Source organism: Etheostoma spectabile, chromosome 15, assembly GCF_008692095.1.
Source record: "Etheostoma spectabile isolate EspeVRDwgs_2016 chromosome 15, UIUC_Espe_1.0, whole genome shotgun sequence".
In the NCBI taxonomy this organism is placed as follows: Eukaryota; Metazoa; Chordata; class Actinopteri; order Perciformes; family Percidae; genus Etheostoma; species Etheostoma spectabile.
In genome coordinates, this window is record NC_045747.1 from 35090062 (window position 1) to 35108544 (window position 18483).

General features: G+C 40.1%; 1 protein-coding gene and 1 long non-coding RNA gene across 7 annotated transcripts in view; one reads left to right on the plus strand and one right to left on the minus strand.

Moving 5' to 3' along the window:
• LOC116703092 (uncharacterized) overlaps positions 1-4006 on the minus strand; it is a 14339-nt gene extending 10333 nt beyond the window's left edge. Inside the window, exon 1 of the long non-coding RNA XR_004335339.1 lies at positions 3855-4006. This is a non-coding gene — a long non-coding RNA (uncharacterized LOC116703092). The remainder of the gene's footprint in view (positions 1-3854) is intronic.
• The window catches only part of LOC116703091 (serine/threonine-protein kinase BRSK2), a 39343-nt gene that overhangs the window by 20563 nt on the left and 297 nt on the right, over positions 1-18483 (plus strand). The window contains exons 10-20 of one of the 6 annotated variants that reach the window (XM_032537686.1): positions 772-936; positions 2531-2628; positions 2936-3095; positions 4150-4210; positions 6751-7357; positions 8230-8278; positions 10058-10181; positions 11723-11824; positions 12344-12452; positions 12761-12850; positions 12948-18483. The exon at positions 12948-18483 is cut by the window's right edge and continues 297 nt beyond it. In XM_032537686.1, the coding sequence (XP_032393577.1) occupies positions 772-936; positions 2531-2628; positions 2936-3095; positions 4150-4210; positions 6751-7357; positions 8230-8278; positions 10058-10181; positions 11723-11824; positions 12344-12452; positions 12761-12850; positions 12948-13177 (1795 nt within the window). In that variant the 3' untranslated portion in view covers positions 13178-18483. The remainder of the gene's footprint in view (positions 1-771; positions 937-2530; positions 2629-2935; positions 3096-4149; positions 4211-6750; positions 7358-8229; positions 8279-10057; positions 10182-11722; positions 11825-12343; positions 12453-12760; positions 12851-12947) is intronic. The other 5 variants (XM_032537689.1, XM_032537691.1, XM_032537688.1 and 2 more) reach the window with 5 other exon arrangements.

Here is an 18483-nt window from a genome sequence, read left to right on the forward strand (position 1 = left end):
CAGAACTTTTGTAAATTGTTCCATGTTGTGGGGGCAGAATAGTGAAATGCTACCTTACCAACTTCTGTGCAGACACTTGGTACAGACAGTAGCAGTAAGTCTTGTTACAAAGTAACACAGTGGTACTTGGCTGGAGGAAGGTCTGGCAATGCAAGAATACTAATAACACAACATAACAAATTGTTTCATGCATAAATGTCAAATTAGTGGTGGGGGAAATTTAAGTTTTCAGAAAAGTGGCAGGGACATGTCCCCACCGTTCCTACCATAAATTACACCCATAGAGCAACCACCTTTTTGTGGACACGTGAAAAAGTGCAGTATTTACTGATGTCTTATGTCATATAACCAGGTCTTTACAAAGCAGGTTGAGGTGCTATATAAAGGCTGTGAAATGCACAATCCACAGATAAATGCATACAGAAACTGTGACTTTAAATGAGCTGTCAGGACTTATGTACAGTTGTGATGTGACAAATATACTAAATATAGAAAAGAAAGTGAGGCTACATTGCTGTCACAGTCATTTCCCGGCTGCAATCCCGAAGACTAAGAGACCACAGATGCGAAAGACCCGTAATTGCTAACCAATTGAATATATGTATATATTTATTTTATACCGCACTTTAATATCAAACTGAAAAAAGTTCTCATTCAGTGGACATTAAACCTGTTGGACATCCTTGACCATCATTGACTGTTAACTTTGAGGTGTTTCTAACATTTGTAATTGCATGCTCTAACCACGTGCATGGATTTTTTTCCTATCAGGGGTGGTCGTAATGAGCCTTGCCCAGAGCAGCCGCCCCCTCGCCGGGTGTGTGTGAAGAGGATCCTGTCCTTAACAGACCTGGACCCTGATGTCCTGGAGAGCATGTACTCCTTAGGGTGCTTCAGAGACCGGGTCAAACTCACACATGACCTTACAAGTGAGGAGTGAGTAAATATAACCCATCAAACATTTCCACTTTGACTAGATGGCAATACATCAATGTGCACCACTGTTACACAGTATATGTTGGAATATATGACAGGAAGAACATCAAACAGTTTTATAAATCTGCTTTATTTCCAACTGCATAATATATTATATTTTATATATTAATGGAAAAAATGAAAGAATTGAAAAATGCAATCATTAAACAAGTAGAACAAACGCGTGCTTGCATGCATGCTGTAAACCAAAGGCGTAATTGTTGGTGTAGTTAATTTGATTTCTCTCTCATAATGTCTGTCTCTCTCATTGTCATTTTTGTCTCATTGGGGCCAGTCAATTACTTAAATCATTAATCTGCCTGGCATGGCAGGAACAAGAGCAACAATGGCTCTTTTATCGCTCTCCACCCACCCGTTGTGTCTCCCTTTCTGTGACAAACTGAGGTTTCTTACTATCCACAACAGCAGCAGCATAAGCATTTTAGCACCTATAGTTCATCATTTTGGTTTTCTAGCTCGCAACTTTACTGTTTTGAGTGAGTCTCACAGCTCACATCATACTCCTTACCAGCCACAAAACAAGAGATGTTTGGACAGATTCAAGAAAGATGTTAAATCTAATTCTATCAGTACGCTTAGGCATTAATTAGAGCAACGTTGTTATTTGCTTATTTATTTGCTTATTTTTTGGAATGGAGTTCTGCTGATACAGACACCAACTCAGAGAGAGCGGTTGATTACCTGCTTTAATCTTCTTTTCAACTCAATTTTCTTGACCCCATCCGTCTAGTTTGTGCTAGCTAAATCCCGGGACCTTGACAACATCCACGGCTGTCGCCCGCGGGATCCCAATGCAGCCCCCATGCTCTAGTCTATATTCATTACGTTTCACTTCCAGGATTGCTGCAGTGCCACGGGAAACACCGCCAGATGTCCTTCTTTTCGGCCAGATATCTGTTACCTTCCGCTTTCTTTGTGTTGTAATTTTAGACTCTGATCGATGCAGGACTATTGTTAACTACTTTTCAGATCTCTGCAGGGTAAATCCAGACAGCTAGCTGTCTTTTATCCGTCCAAAATTTTATAACGTACACATTCCACCCAAAACAGGCTACTTCCTGCACCTTCCTGGCACCGGGGCTCAGTTTGACGCCCAGCGCCATTTGTGACAATTGTGATTAGTTTAAAGAAAAGAAGTCTCTAAATGCTGTGGGGACTAGTCTGGCAAAGCGAGACTACTTATGCCCTATCTCGCAATGTTAATGAGAGTGAAAAAAAAATTGTGTGTCTGCCCCTGTGATTCAAATCTACTCTGAAATGTAATGTCAACAGACAAAAAGAGTCAAAAAACATAACCTAATAATTTAGAAACAATTTATCAAATATTACTTACAATAGGATGTAACTGGACCACCACTCACAATGTGTTGCCAATATTTACATGTGTACTTCCAGGATGGTGCCAGCCATAGTTACCAGGAGGCTTGTTACCCTGACTATGTTTTCTTTCTGTATTCTCCGATTCTGTCAGCAAGAATCTTTCTGTGTGTCTCCTCTCTTTATGACCTGTGTCTCTTTGCATCTTGATCTTCAGGGAGAACCAGGAAAAGATGATCTACTACCTCCTATTGGACAGGAAGGAGCGATACCCCAGCTGTGAAGATGAGGATCTGCCTCCCAGAAATGACCTAGGTGAGAACCAAGGTCTTACCAAAAGCTTGATTATGAAAGCAAATGTTACTTCTACTATGAAATGTCTGATCTATGAGTAGATTTTTTTAAAACGTTATTGTCTTTAATACACAAGCAGTTAACATCGCAAAAGAAACAAATCATCTTGAGACTGGGCTTCATTCATATAGAAGCAGCACTGTATATAGGTAGAGCACGCATACAATTACCTACATCTGTAGCTATAAAGATTTTGCATGGGCTGAATAAGTGAATTTTTGAAGGATGAAATTCTTATTTTTTTTATTTTTTTTTACTAATGCTATTGACCTCCAAGACCCACCCAGGAAGCGTGTGGACTCCCCCATGCTGACGCGTCATGGCCGCTGTCGTCCAGAGAGGAAGAGCCTGGAGGTCCTCAGTGTCACAGAACAGGGGTCTCCCACCCCACCCCGCAGGGCCCTGGACACTAATGCACACAGCCAGAGGTAAGAACCCGCACTGACATATGACATATTTTTAATGGATGGAGATTGTGTCCAGCCAAGTTTAATGGTAACTTTGTTTTTCTTCAACCTGGACCCTATTTTCCTGTTTTTGTGTGTATGTAACGGATGGGAACATCAATCTTTGAAATTGGTCAAGTATTGAGCGTGAATGCTGTGAAAGGCAGCTGCATACTGGGCTGCAATGTAATCCCATACATTATAACAATATGGAAATGATCCCTACAGATCTTTTTTAAAAGAGTAAAAGCTGCTTTGTTTAACCAGAAACATCTCTGAGTTGGCTATCGCTGAACCCACCAGACTCCATTTAAAAAACTATAATTTTAGCATCTATAGAGCCAACATATTTTTACATGTAAATCAGTAAAGTATGTGTTTATTTCAACCAAAACTAGAGTTGTGAGTGTTGGAAAAGTCGAAAGACAAACCAAAACGGCTTTTTATAGTTTTACTTAGTGTTTGTCACATTTAAATGAAGTGTATTTTAAGCTGATAAATTACTGTATATTTACACAGAGTCTGGTGGTTGTAGCAATAGCAATTTCTTGGATGGTTTTATGTTTAAAAAAAGATCTTAATCTTTAACAGAAAGGTCGACCTCCTTAGAAATCCTTTCCATAATGTTGTCAGGCAGTTTTAATAACAATCTTAGGCTGTCAGTGGCAACAATTGCACTTTTATGAACAATAATTGACAATGCACATTTGCCTTATAGGATTTTTTAGGATCACTTTACACGGAAAAAAATTGAGGGTGCACAATTGCCCCATTGGGTTACATTGCAGCCCCGTTTGCAGCGGCCTGTTATTGCGGTCTTGCTCAATACTGGACCAATTTCAAAGATTTTTTTTCACATCAGTCTATTAGACCCAAATGCATGAGGAAATAAGGTCCAGATTGCAAGGTAACAAGCTCAATAGCAAGCTCAACCTTAGAGCAAACAAATTACAAACTACAGAATATCTTTTGATTGTTGCACCTGAAAGTCCCATTTAAATCAATGGCTCTTGTTGTTTGTTGCTGTCTTCAAAAGGTCTCGTTCAGTCAGTGGAGCGTCCACAGGCCTGTCCTCCAGTCCTCTCAGCAGTCCCAGGGTACGGACTTTACACTATTCTCTTAAACAATGGTACACCACTATTCGTTGCCTCTGTCTAGCTGCTTTGGTATTCACAATTAGGGTTTAACTGAGTTCAAATTAGTCTCCTAAGTAAATTCAAAGTTATGAATATATAACAATCTACACGCTGACACTACTAAACCAACCTAATATTGCAAGAACATGTAAAATTTTGAAGCTACAACATTGGATACCTGCTTTCTCCCAAATAATCTCACCCATTTTAATCTCCTATAACGGATCCTGGCTCTGACTGAATTATTAGACTCAGGAGAGTGGAGGATTGCACTGAAATTTGCATTAATATGGACAGTTTGACCTGTTCACTCATTTTTAGCATACTAAAACTACATCAAATATTGAAGTTTGCAGCAACAGGGTGAAATGTATTTCTACATATGCTGTACTGATCTATTTACATTCAGTGACCCAACTTTTAATGAGCAAACACATTATCTTTATATGATGTTAATTATTTGCATCTCAGAGATATTATAGCTACTGTTTTACTGTTTTGTTTAGGAGCAGGTTGACATTTTGACAAATTCCGTTTTGTGCAAAGAGTTAGATTACAAGATCTACACTCTCATGCTTATACAGTAAATATGAAGTTACCAGCAGCTGCTTAGCTCAGTTTAGTTTAGCTTAGTTTAGTACAAATGATGAGATGTATAATGTGTTAAATAATTACTATTGTGAGATTTTTACATTTGGACAGAGTCAGGCTTGCCTTACAGACTTAATGTTAAGTTGTAAGCTAACCGGATGTAACATCGGTAGAAACATGATCAATCATCAATCTTTTAATCCAAGTTTTGTCAAGGGTATTTTCCAAAATGTCAAACTATTCCTTTAACAAACCTATAATGCAACCATCTTTATTTAGAATTAGACAGCTTTCTGATGTGCATTAGGAATGTAGGGAAATTAAGTTTAGGCTTACCCAAGCACACTCTACAAAAACTATTTTTATGCATACAGTAGGACACATTGATTGCAAAAAATAATAAATACTATTTCATTTCTGTTGCGGGTACATCTGTATTGTAAAGACCACTTCAGAAATTGTGTTAGAGTTAACTCCGACTTTCCCTGTCATTTGCATGCATTGTATGTACAATGTAAGCACATTTAATAATAATAATAATAATAATAATAACAACAATAAAAATGATAATCCATTTTATTCATGGGTTCTTTTTCCAAGAATACCTTACAGTTAAAACAATCAAAAATACAGTTAAAAAGGCAAATATAATTAAATTAAAACAAACATTTAAAAGATTGAGATAGAAAATTAAGCAATCCATCCATTATTTTCATGGAGAGTGGAGTCAAGTGGGGTAGGCTTTTCGGAAAAGGTGGGTTTTTGTTTTAAAGGTGGGTAGAGACTCTATGGTGCAAATGGATGATTCCATTTTAGGAGCATAATGGATGAAGGCTCTAAACCCCACTGTGGTCAGGCTGGCAGACGGAGTGAAAAGCAGTAAGGAAGAGGAGGATTGGAGTGGTCGGGATGCAGTGTAGGGCTGAAGGAAGTCAGAGAGGTATGGAAGAGCAAGATGATGGAGGGCTTTGAAGGGGAGAAGAAGAATCTTAAATTTGAGGGATTAGGGTGATCATAGTCCATGAAAAAAACAAAACCAACACAGAATGAATTGAACTAAGTTTTTTTTATTTCTGTGTATTAAAAGCCTGATAAATGTTACTTTTCTGTGCCATAGAGCTTCATTGTTATCCAAAAACTATTGAAACACACCAATGAGCCACACAGTTGCTCTGGGTACCGCGTTCCTTAATATCCATGGACATGGGCGCTTTGGTTTATTTTAAATCAATCCCATATACACCATTCTACTGCTTTAAATAATAACTAGGGTACCAAATGTGCATTCATCCATGGCTGAAAATAGTCCTTAATAATTGCACTATTTTCTAGTAATCTTTGATCAAATCTACAGTGTCCCAATGTTTAAAGAATATAATCAGCATTCAAACTAAACATATGCATCTTCAATAGGTACCAGTGAGTTTTGGAGTTAAGTTTGTTCTTTGTAACTGTTGAAAAATATAGAATAATTCCAGCCTAATCCTTTAAATTGTAATCCAGAAGACATCATCATTTTTGTTCATCAATTGCAGTCGATTTCTTTGTTAGCTCGCTGTAGTGTTGTGTGTTGTGTGAAAAAAAACTGTTTATTTTTCTTGTTGAACACAGAGAAGATATAGTCAACAAATATGTATTATCAGCAGCTTCAATATATAAATTTCAGTTTTTGCCATCAAAAACAACAAAACAAATTTCCTGTGTTTTTGTCTGATAACCGTTGCTAGCTTTTCCATCATACTGTCATATTCTCAGTCATACACCACCAAATCCATCATCCCTTTGGTGCATCTGATCTAGGCTTGTTGAAGAACCCTTTCCATTAAGCCATAATTCATGACCATTGCTCTCTCTCATCTGTCCATCCCTCTTTCCTTCCTTCTCCCCATCTCTCTCTGTCTGCCCATCAGAGCCCGGTCTTCACTTTCAGCCAATCAGAAGTCACCTCCGCTCCTTCCTCCAAAGACCCCAAACCAGGAAGTGCCACCACCTCTCGGCCTACTCGCCCAGCGCCCGACCCAAAAACACAGACCCTGCCCTCAAAGGGTCCCGCCGACCGGCCCCAACTCCACTCCATGAAGTCCCTCCCTCTGCAGACTCCGCGCTCCCCTTCCCCATCCCCCTCTCCACTCCTCTCCCCCATCCCACGCTTCTTCAACTTCCCCTCTCCATCTGTCTTTAAGTCCAAGAACATCCACTCATCCTCTAACTCCTCTGCCACCCCTCCTCCTGTGTCGCAGGTCACGCCGCAGGGCTCGCCGCTGCCCACCCCGCTGGGCACGCCTGTGCACCAAATCCAACACCCTTCCTCAACCACCCCTCCCTCCTCTTCCTCCTCGTCTTCTTCTTCCAGAGCGGACGGAGCCGGCGGGGCCTCGCTGTCGCTGACGCCGCCCTCCAGCCCGGGCGGCAGTGGTGGTCTAGCCGGTTCAAGCTCCGCCCACTGGAGAACAAGACTCAACTCATTCAAAAACAACCTTCTGGGCTCGCCACGCTTCCATCGGCGCAAACTGCAAGGTGAGTGAAGTTGAAAATGTTTAAACCAGAGGTGCCCAAAATCTTTCATATAAAGTGCCAAATTGTATCTGGATGGAAGGCCACGGGATGTTAAAGAATACTGTAATTCTTGTAATTTGTCACAGATGAAACTTGTGGTGGGAAGTTGTGCTTTACATTGCCGTAAAACTCTCTCTAAAACATCTCAACACAAATCCAACATATTATTAACAAATATAGATCAACCTATTTGGAGAAAAAATAAAAAACACAGTGATGGTAGGCTTTCTGTCATGCCACCCTACATGTTATTGTAGAGCTAGTTTATTATGCAAGTTATTTTATACATTATATGTAGTAGGGGTCCCTGATCCGTCTCTCACAGTTAAGGGGTCCTCGGCTTAAAAAACGTTGAAGACCCCTGGTTTAAACAAAAACACAGTAAGTGATGCTGATGTGAATCATCTCCATTTGCATCTGTGGGATGAAGTAACATGTTTCTTCATCAGTGTGAACTTTATGTTCACCAAACATGTCATTTCTTTTTGTTAAAATTGATTTAATAAAATTGGTATTGAAAAAGGAATCGCTCAGAAACGGTATTGGTATCGGTACCGGAATAAAAATGAACCCACGATACCCTGCCCTACTCATAATGGATGTGGGAACAGCTTAAAAAAATTTGAGGTCTCCTACTCTCCAAGATACAATCTATTATTACCATAAACTACCACATGTCCAAGCCTGGAGCCTGCGTCTGTGTTGACTAATGGCTGTGATAATCTGTAATTAAGGTAATTAGATAAGGGCATATCATCAAGACTCACTGCCTGTTTCCTTTTTTCCCTCTCTCCTTTCTTTCTCCCTTTCGCTCCCTTTTTCTTTTTTTTTAGTCCCCACATCAGAAGACATGTCCAGTTTGACTCCAGAGTCCAGTCCAGAGTAAGTCCACACGTGTCTTAGTTTGTCTTTCTCTACTTTTTATCTACTGTAAGTGCAATACAACATTTCAACAGTTTGTTGACAAAACATTGTTGTCACAATGTCCATTCAGTAGCATTAAGAGCTTTCAGGCTTTCGATCTTAAGAACAGAGGTTTCTTTTACTACTGTTACCAAAATCGAGATAGAACTTTCCATTTCAATTTGACAACTGTGGTTGGGAAAAAAAGACTGGTGCAACTTCCATTATTTGGACTTATTTGGTTTCAGATTGAAGCCTCTACAACAGACCCGTACCACGGAGACTTTCATCAGCCTTTAAAAGTATCCAACTATTTACAACCTAAAAGTAGCCGTTGAAAGAAAGTGCTTGATTTGTAATTTAAGACTGCCATGGTTTCAATTTTTCAACATAAAATAAAATGAGCTAATACTGCACACGGATAGCGCAGAGGTGTAGCAGGAGTATAGTGCACAATATAGTTATGTTTTTAAGCCTAAATCAAGGTAACCTGTTGTTTTGGAGTACATAGATAAACAGTGATTCACTGCTGAGAAAAAATAATGTCTTGGAAATGAATGTGATTATTGATAGTGTAGTGGAGACCAAAGAGGTTTTGTATGTTGTTATTTTTGCTGAGGAGGGTTTGAATCCAGCATGACAAGGATCACCCTAATTTCTTTTAAAACACATTTTTCCTGCTGTAGAATGTTGTAGTAATGTAGTTCTCAGATATTCAGGTCAGTTCAGTTTATGTTGAGGTGCGACATGCAGAGGCCAGTGAAATGTTAATGAATATTTAGCAAATCTGTCAACGTGGGTAGCCGTTGATAGGTTTCCACGGCATCTGGACAAGCTCGGAGAGCAGTAGGTGGAAAAACCAGAAAGCACACAACACCGACTTCCAGTACTCTGCTAATGGGGAGAGGCAGTGCATGGTCTGCACGTAAAATGTACAGTGTCTCTAGCGACACAGAGCTGCCTGTGTGGACACCTGTCGGTAAATAATGCCGGGAAAATCGACGAACGCAGTAGCCGCGAATCGGCCAATGCCGATACAGGTAAAAACGCAAATATCAGCAGACAGGAGTACCGACACAGAAGCTAAGCAAACATATTTTAGCCACCTAAAAAAAGGCCCACCTTAAAAAAAGCAATATTGGTTTAATTGTATGCTATGTTTAGAATATTTTCACTGCTCTACCTCAACGAATCCTTTTAAAACCCAATAACAAATTAACACTAACTAACATCATGGCAGTGGTAGACCGGCAACCTTTGTTGTTGTTTTTTGCAAGGTAAAATTACTGTTTTTGTCAAAAGAATATGGTGGTTTGAAAGAAAGCGCAGAACGGCTTTAGTTCCCTCGTTGGAAAGGGTAAAGCAGTGAACTATTTTAGTATCTAAGGAGCAAATCTCATCAGCATCGGTGAGTCAATAAGCATGTAGCATGCTTTTAGCAAGATCTATTAATGCGTGTGATTGTCTGTCTAACGTTACACGTCGTAGAGGCACAGGAAAAACTCTGTTGCACAGAGACGGGGCTCACGTAGTAGGAGCTGAAAAATAAATTAAAAGATGGTGTCGTAATTTTTAATGTTGTAATTTGTTTTTTTTAAACGGTTTCCAGAAATTTGATATTGAGAATTTGGTATCAAGAAAAGTGTCCCTCAGGAACCAGTATCAAAGTCGCAGTATTGGTATTGGCACATTGTTGGACGATACCCAGCCCATGTGGCAATAAACTGATGTGTTACATATCAAACACTTAATTTGCAGACTGGCTAAGAAGTCCTGGTTTGGCAACTTCATCAGCCTGGAGAAGGAGGAGCAGATCTTTGTTATGATTCGAGACAAGCCACTCAGCTCCATCAAGGCTGACATCGTCCATGCTTTTCTTTCTGTGAGTACAATCAAGCTTAGATCGGAGGTTAGATAAGACAACTTGCATCATTATTATATAATACCCTTTGTGGCGTTGAAGGCAATAGTGTACACATCTTCAACGTCAGTAAGTCAGTTGCAAAACCATCACTTTTATGAACGTAAATACAAGCTGGACAATTATCCTGTTAACTTACATTGTAGCTTATTTCTCTGCTGCCGACTGCAACGATCTTGTTTAATACTGGGTCAATGTCAAAGGAAAATCTTTCCTCAATAGTTTTTATTGTATCCAATACTCAATGAGCCGTTGCAGAAGCAAAACAAGCTAAAGCTGTCTAGATAAATGTAGTTCAGTAAACATTACAACATTCCCCTCTGAGGTGTAGCGGAGTAAAAGTATGAAGTAGCAGCTGGGGCGATTCTAGGATCAGATCTTTGGGGGGGGGGCTCACCCCCTAATGAAAACGGCTCTAGATCTAGTGTCCCCGTTTTAAGTTTTACAAAAATAAAAACATGACGTGTTTTGGAGGTATATATTCTTCTGAGCTGAAAATGTCCCCGGATTTTATCTGAGAAATCTGGTCACCCTACTTTAGGAGCGAGTTGAACATTGTTGTAGTAACGCTACACTGTATCATGTTCTTGCTGCCTTATGAGTAGGTCTATTATAAGCTAAGCCACACGTCCCCCACGGATAACACCAAAGGTAAACAATATAACTTTAATAATAATTTATAAAGTAAGGTAACGTAATGTTAAGCAGCACATATAATTCTGTAACGTATCTAAAGGAACTGGGTCTAGCTAGCTAGCAAGCTCCACACATTTTGTGGGAGAGAGGGTGCTGCTATACTAACGTTGGCTAGGTTACACAATGATTTACGTTACGTTACATAACTTCATAACCTAAACCAAGCTTTCAGAAGAGCTGCAGAAAGTGCAGAGATGATGGGAAGTTCCCCACGATCTACATAGTTTATTATGCCGTGAATTGTGTCAGGCTGCTCTGACCACCCTCTCCACCCCACACTGGTCCAACAGAGGAGCAGCTTCTCAAAGAGGCTCCAACAGTTAAAATGCCGCACGGACCGCTACAGGAAATCATTCCTACCACAGACAATAAAACTCTTCAACACGTCATCCCTGGGTGCTAGATGAGACTCTGAGACACACAATATTGCAATAAGGGCAACGGCACGATTGGTTCATTTACATTTTGCAATATACTAAACAGTTGCACATTTTGTTTTTTCCATCTGTATATATTTAATATTTGTTCTTATATTTTATTCTTATATTTGTTATTATTATATTATTTCATGTATATTGTATGTGTGTATATTTTTGTGTGCTGCTGTAACACTGTAATTCCCATATTTTTGGGATCATCTCTACTTATCTATCTATCTATCTATCTATCTATCTATCTATCTATCTATAGGAGCCCTGAATCAAAAACTAAGAGTAGAAAAGTAGTATAATAGGTGCTCTTTAAAGGCACAGATTGAGTATATGATCTTTTTCACTGAGTGTCACCCTTTTCTTTTGTCTTTCCAGATCCCATCCCTGAGCCACAGTGTGGTGTCTCAGAACAGTTTCCGGGCAGAGTACAAGTCCTCTGGTGGCCCCTCGGTCTTCCAGAAGCCCGTCAAGTTCCAAGTATTGTTACATTTTTACTCTCTTCCGACTTGAGAACCAACCCTCCTAACTCAAATGAAAAAAAAACATTTAAACCCACAGAGGTTTATATCAAATTCTAGTCAACGTCTCAGTGCTCCTTGTTAATCTCTGATTGTTTCAATCAAAGTTGCAAGGTTTATTGTTGTAAGCATCACGGAAATTCAATAGCGTCACTACAAATGTACATCCAATTGCATGCGAACCAAATCTTTTTAAGCAGCTTTAGCTAGAATTTAAGCAGCATTTATGTATGTTTGATGTATAATGTATGTTCATGTAATCATATTTTGACTTTATATTTGATGTTCTTTTGTTCTGCTTTGGATTTACAGTTACATATTTTAACAACTGAGAGCATTTAATGTGTACAATTGGAAGTTCAGTGCCCCCCAGTCCCAGTGGTAGTATTAAAAGCCCAACAGATACAACCATGGTACACCAAGATTAAGAGTGAGAGAAGCACACAAACTAATAATACATGGTCCTTCTCTCCTGTAGGTGGACATTGCTTTCTCCGAGGGAGAGAGGGAGCGAGAGAGGGAACGAGCAGAGGGGGAAGGGAAACAAGGGATGGGCATCTACAGTGTCACCTTCACTCTAATAACAGGTAGGAGTGTTTATGGGGAAGACAGAGAGAATGATTTTTTTTCTTTTAATACTTTAAGTACATTTCCTTGATGATACTTACATTTACTTAAGTAAAATTTTCAATGCAGGACTTTTACTTGTATTTTTTTACATTGTGGTATTAGTACTTTTACTTAAGTAAAGGATCTGAATACTTCTTCCACCGCTGTCCTTGAAGCTGAATTTCTGTTTCTGTATTTAAAATTGGAGTTTTAATTTACACACTTTTAGACTTAAACAAAACGGGCAACCTGAAATGACTGACAAGATCATTCTCTTTTCTATTAGGTCCCAGTCGCAGATTCAAGAGAGTGGTGGAAACAATCCAGGCTCAGCTCCTGAGTACACATGATCAGCCATCTGTGCAGGCACTGGCTGGTAAGACAGACACACACACGCACACACACACACACCCACACACATTCCAGTAGTTTAGTTGTTTGTTTCACGTCCTCTCTCGCCGATTTTACCTCTGGCCCCCCAGATGAGAAGAACGGTCAGCTTTCCCGACAGCCCAGCACGCCTTCGCGTCAGAACTCCAGGCGTTCCGAAAGCGGATCGGAGCGGGGAGAGAAGGAACGTGCGGCAGACGGAGAGAGCGGAAGCGGCAGCAGCAGCAGCGGAACTACCGTACAAAGGCAGGGCTCGGGGAAAGACAAGACCAGACTCCTCTCATCGTCCAACGGGACACAGTCTCATCCCTGAAGAGAATGTTGGGGAAGAGAGGCGAGGGTCATCTGTCTGGCCTTTTTTCTCTTCCTTCCCTCAATCCTACCCATGTTATTTCCTTCACTATTTAATTTCTTCCTGCCTTGCATTCTACCATTATTCCAAAGCAATGGGATGGAAGGGGAGGGAGAAGTTTTTACCCTGAAGCTGATTTCGGGATGGAGAATTGCTTACAAATGGCTGATTTTAGCAGAAATGTATACTTGTGGAGGTGGCGGGGGCAGATTGAGCTGATCTCTATTCAGCCTTCATAGGCAGATTCACCCCCGGGGGAGCCCAAAGTCAAGATGTCCCAAAAGGTCTCCACCTTACCAGAGAATTAAAGGAAAAGCTCACAGCCAGGGATACACGTAGTTCACCCCGTTTCGACGAATCAAGAAAGCACATAACCTTCCCACCGACCTGTCACATGCAGCACATTGTTCAAATCCAACAGGAAACCTCCATCAGTTGGTCAAAATGGCCCAGGAAGATTCTGGCCAATGACAGAGTCCTGTAAGACATTCTCTTTTATCATTTCCTGATCAGCAATCTGTCACTGGGAACATCACGTCTCCTCAACACAAACCTGACCCAAACTGGAAAACCTCACCTCTCTCTTCTCCTGACTTTCTAATTCAAGGCAAATAGTGTCTTGTGTCTTCTCAAGCAATGCAACAAAATGAGGATTTGTCATTTGAGAAATAATTACAGGAAGAGTCTTGATTTGGACTTGATTGTTAAAGTGGATTTTATCTATAGATAATTAGCAAACAATCAAGGAATCTGAGAGCAGAGAAAGAAATGACGGAGAATGGATCTGAGGTGGTCTACGTTCTGTAGCCCCACAACGAAGGAAATATCAAAACGAGACAGACTAGACAACTTTCCCTCAAGTGTTTGAGAGCATAAATTCCCACAATTGTTTCTGAATTACACTGAAGCTATGACACCACATTGCCTTTAATGGAGGAGAAAAAGTTGATAGCTAGGTAGATTTAGCCCCATTTGGAGGACACTAGTCACACCACGGGTAGAATGTCTCAAGTGAAATCTCCCGCCGGAGGAGAAGAGATGAATAGATAGATAGAGACTAAACAGAGGATAGCTAGCAGGATGTATTGAGTGGGTAGCAAAGGAAGGACAAGAGAAAAACTAGCAGCAAAAATGTAGAGCTAACTTAGAGATAGGCAGTGATAGCCAATTCTGTTAGGTGAGGATCTTTTTCCAAGTCTCTCTCAATATAAAATTCATATGCCATATGTACATTGAAAGAGTTATAGTTTGCTATATTGTCCTGTACATGCTGGCTGTGAAAGAATCCCTTTCAAGTGTGACACCACTGTAAAAGATAGAGAAAAAAGTCCACAGACAAGCTAATATGCGGCGTCAGCAGTCTGAGCTAGCCTAACTAACATTTGGTATACCATGCATGATTTTGAATGTACTTTTAGCTCAATGCTACATATATAGCTATCAAGTGCATAGTTTCTGTTTCCCCCTTAAGAGGAATTTTTAAGTAATGACAACAAAAGTGTCACTCACCACCCCACCCCTCCTCCAAACAGTTACTTGTAGCCAAGGAGGACACAGAGGATTAAAGAAACATGATGGACTCTTCAGTAGAGGTAATTATCTTCCTTCAAGCTTCTGTGAGCGAAAATTGCTGGACTTCAACATTTTGTACACATAGCCATACTGAGAAATAGAGAAAGAGTTGTGTGGAGCTGACAGTCTTAATTAGCTTTGTATCAACTAATTTGGCAATGGCTTAAATGCAAACTCTAACGTTTCCTCAATGCATGTATCGCCATACATCGCTTGCTGGTCTGGTGTGCAGGATTTGGTGATCGTTGGGTTGGACGGATCGTTCGGTGGCACCTTACTTTGGATCAACTTTTACTATTCAAAGTGCAAACACACTTTAGGTTATCTTTTCTCAGACCTTTTCAGTTAAAGGTTTAAATCCCTGCCGCCAAGCTCCTCCATTGGTCATGGATCATGGAAACCTAAATTTGTCATAAAACGGTTGGATTTAATCATGCACTTTTAAAAGATTTATTAAAAGAATTCTATTCACATGCTTATTTACCGTAATAGATGTTGATATTTATATCATAATAGGCTGCATATTAACCCCCATATAGCTAAAATGGCATGATCCTTGTTTCATAAAGCCTCTGCGAAGATTCGACTGGGAGATTATAATTTGAATAAGGCTCCTTTGATCAAAGATAAAATATTTAGACTATTCTGGGTCACCCCTGTATAAAATAGCTGTGCACTAAAGCTTTAAGATCCCTTCACAGGTCCCCATTTTTAAAAGAGTCAGTCTCAGCTTTTTTTTCAACTCATGGAGCTACCGCTAGCTTAATTAGCTATTAGTTTACCGCTGATAAAATCTGCCAGTCACAGTTGTTATTTCAGCTGGCAAAATTGACAGATTCTAGCTAGTAAATAATCTACCTTTTACTAATGTCATGGACCCATTGGGTCAAGAATGACTCAGTATTTCAGGTGGCAAGTCTGCCACCATTACCATTGTAAACTGCATATGTGTCGTGCGCATTTTTGTACTGTGGTTTTTGTCTCCTAGTTCTCATGTTGGAGTCACTTTAGGAAAGGACAACTTCACGGCCAGTATGGATAGGAGAAACTATTACAGTGACCTGTAACTTTTTCAATGTACATATTGGCCCGGGAATATAGATTTCAAGTCCATGGAATGATAGTTATTGAAGATGATGGAAAAGTATAGTTAGAATAGGCTGACAGCCAAACCACAATTAGGCAACCAAAACACTTCCTATGTTCATTTTTGTTTAACAATAGATGCATGAGGATGCAGGGCGACACCAACGCCCCAGCATAAGCCTCAACCCTTTGCTGCTTCTCTGAAAGGAAAGATGGGGGGAGGACAGGTGGAAATGAACAAATTATGTACTTTTCACAAAAAGGAAAAAAGAGAAAAGAAAGAAAGAAAAATAACTCTTGTGTGTCTGTTGTCATAAAATCACTGCACACATACTGCCTGGATGGGGGTCGGGGGAATGAAGCCACACATGAAGAATGAAATTTAGCTTATTAGATTTTTTTACTTTCCATACCTTTTTTTCTACTCTGCTCCTGTCTTTGTGTGTGTGTGTGTGTGTGTGTGTGTGTGTGTGTGTGTGTGTGTGTGTGTGTGTGTGTGTGTGTGTGTGTGTGTTTATGTTTATGTTTTCGTGTTTGCCACCAGCAAAATAGAGGGCGGCGCCAACCATGTGAATGTCAAAACCTCTGGAAATTATTGCAAGAGTGTAAACATATTTTGGTTTCCACATATTTATTGAAAATGTATTTATTTATTTATTTGCCATGTATTTGTTGAAAGGAGGAGATGGGTTGAGACAGGGAAATGTCACCAGCTTTCCCTGAGAAAACCTGACAAAAACACAGCTCCTTTTTTTAACAAAGAAAAAAAAGTTGCGTGCAGCAAAATTGTGTTTGTTTAATTTCTTTTTACACCCGTCTGGTTTTTGTTTTGTTCATTTAACACTGTCGTCTACCATAGCTGTTCACATTTTTATCACAACTGAAATTCCACACACGTAGTGAGAGATAAGCTTGATGGCGAGGACTTTTTGCTTTCAAACAAAACAGTTTTTTCACACCTTCAGGCTTCTGTTGAGTCACACCCGAGGCAAAAGAGAGCAGGAATTTGTTATTAGATCGTCTGTGTCTGCATGTATGTAGGAAACATGACTCTGGTGATCCCCTTGACATCAAGCTCAATCATCCGGTCAATGTGCAAATGTGTCCCAATACTTTGGTTTATATTACGAAATACCTGCAAAATACTGACATTCCCATCAGCCTCAGCTGTACTTTGTGTTCAGAGCTAACTAGCAAACAATAGCATGCTTACAAGTTAAACTACAAAGGTTAACATGGATAACATGATACCTGCCAAACCAGTTAGCATTTAGCTCAAAGCACCGCTGTGGCTAAGTAGTGCCTCACAGAGCTGCTAGCATGGCTGTAGACTGGAATGCTAGATAATTTATTAACGGTAACTGCAAAACACAAATATATTCATTCCCTGTGAAACACTGCGTTTATTCATGCCAACCAATGCACATATTACACATTCCCACTTGACTTTCAAAAGGGTGCACTGAAGCTGCTGAACAAGAATGGAAACAAACTACATTACATTTTGCAGTTTTAACTGCCAGGTTTGAAGTCTCTCACAAATTCCTGGAAAACTGGAAAGTGGTTAGCAATTGTACTTAAACATCCAAGAATCTGTCTACGCACATTACACAAACATTAACATCCAAATGCAAACTGAACTTTTTCCGGATATCCTATGTGACAAGTGCATCGTAGCCACAGTTGAGGTTTTGGAATACTCTGAGAAAGCTCTGAGAAAACTATTGGCTCGGTGGACATAATCAAGGAAGATTTTCCATCTGAAAAGTCAAAGGTCAGGGATGTGTAGGGGCCCTGCCTTGTTTAGTTCAGTTGATTCAAACTAGAGTTTGTTTGCCCTGCTGGTGCGGTTCAACTTCGCTAAAGAATTTTACAAACTCACCAACTGATTTGGACCAAAGCAAACAAACTATGGGTGTGAAAACGCCCTAAAGGTTACACACATACTTGAAAGAGAGTGTTATGTCATGGCCTTTTTTTTTCTCTTCTTTTTTTTCTGAGTCAACTTCACGTTACATCCACTTTAGTAAGAAAGAAGCTAGTTAAAGGATATGAATGAAAAGAGGAAAATAATAAGGCAAAAAGGCTCCAGATTTTGCTCTACTTTGAGCAAAGTTTGCATCAAACTCCATTCAAAGACACAAAGGCACCCTTGGCACATTTGCGGTTGAGAGACTCCCCTGCTCTCAAAACTCTCCCATTGAAAGAAATCTCACCCTCCCTCATTTCTCCTTTACATCCCCATCCTCCCATTCACTTTACATTTTGTACCCCCCACCCCCATTCCTCCTCTTTGTATCTCTTGAATACTTCTCCACAGCCATTCTTATCCCAACTGCACATATCCCCCCTCCCCCCTCATATAATCGTCCACTCATCCCCTCCCCTTGTATACATTTTATACACTGTATACTTTGACGCATACGCTGTATACGTTCGTATACACTGTGTGCTTGTCTCCGTCTCCATTGTATGCCATCCATATCTATGTAGCGTTCACTATCTTTTATCGACACTGTAGTCACCGTACCATTCTTCGTCTCATCATTATTGCTCATTCTTCTTCCGCAGTAAGAATTGTACGACTGTAATCTCTTGTGTCCCACCCG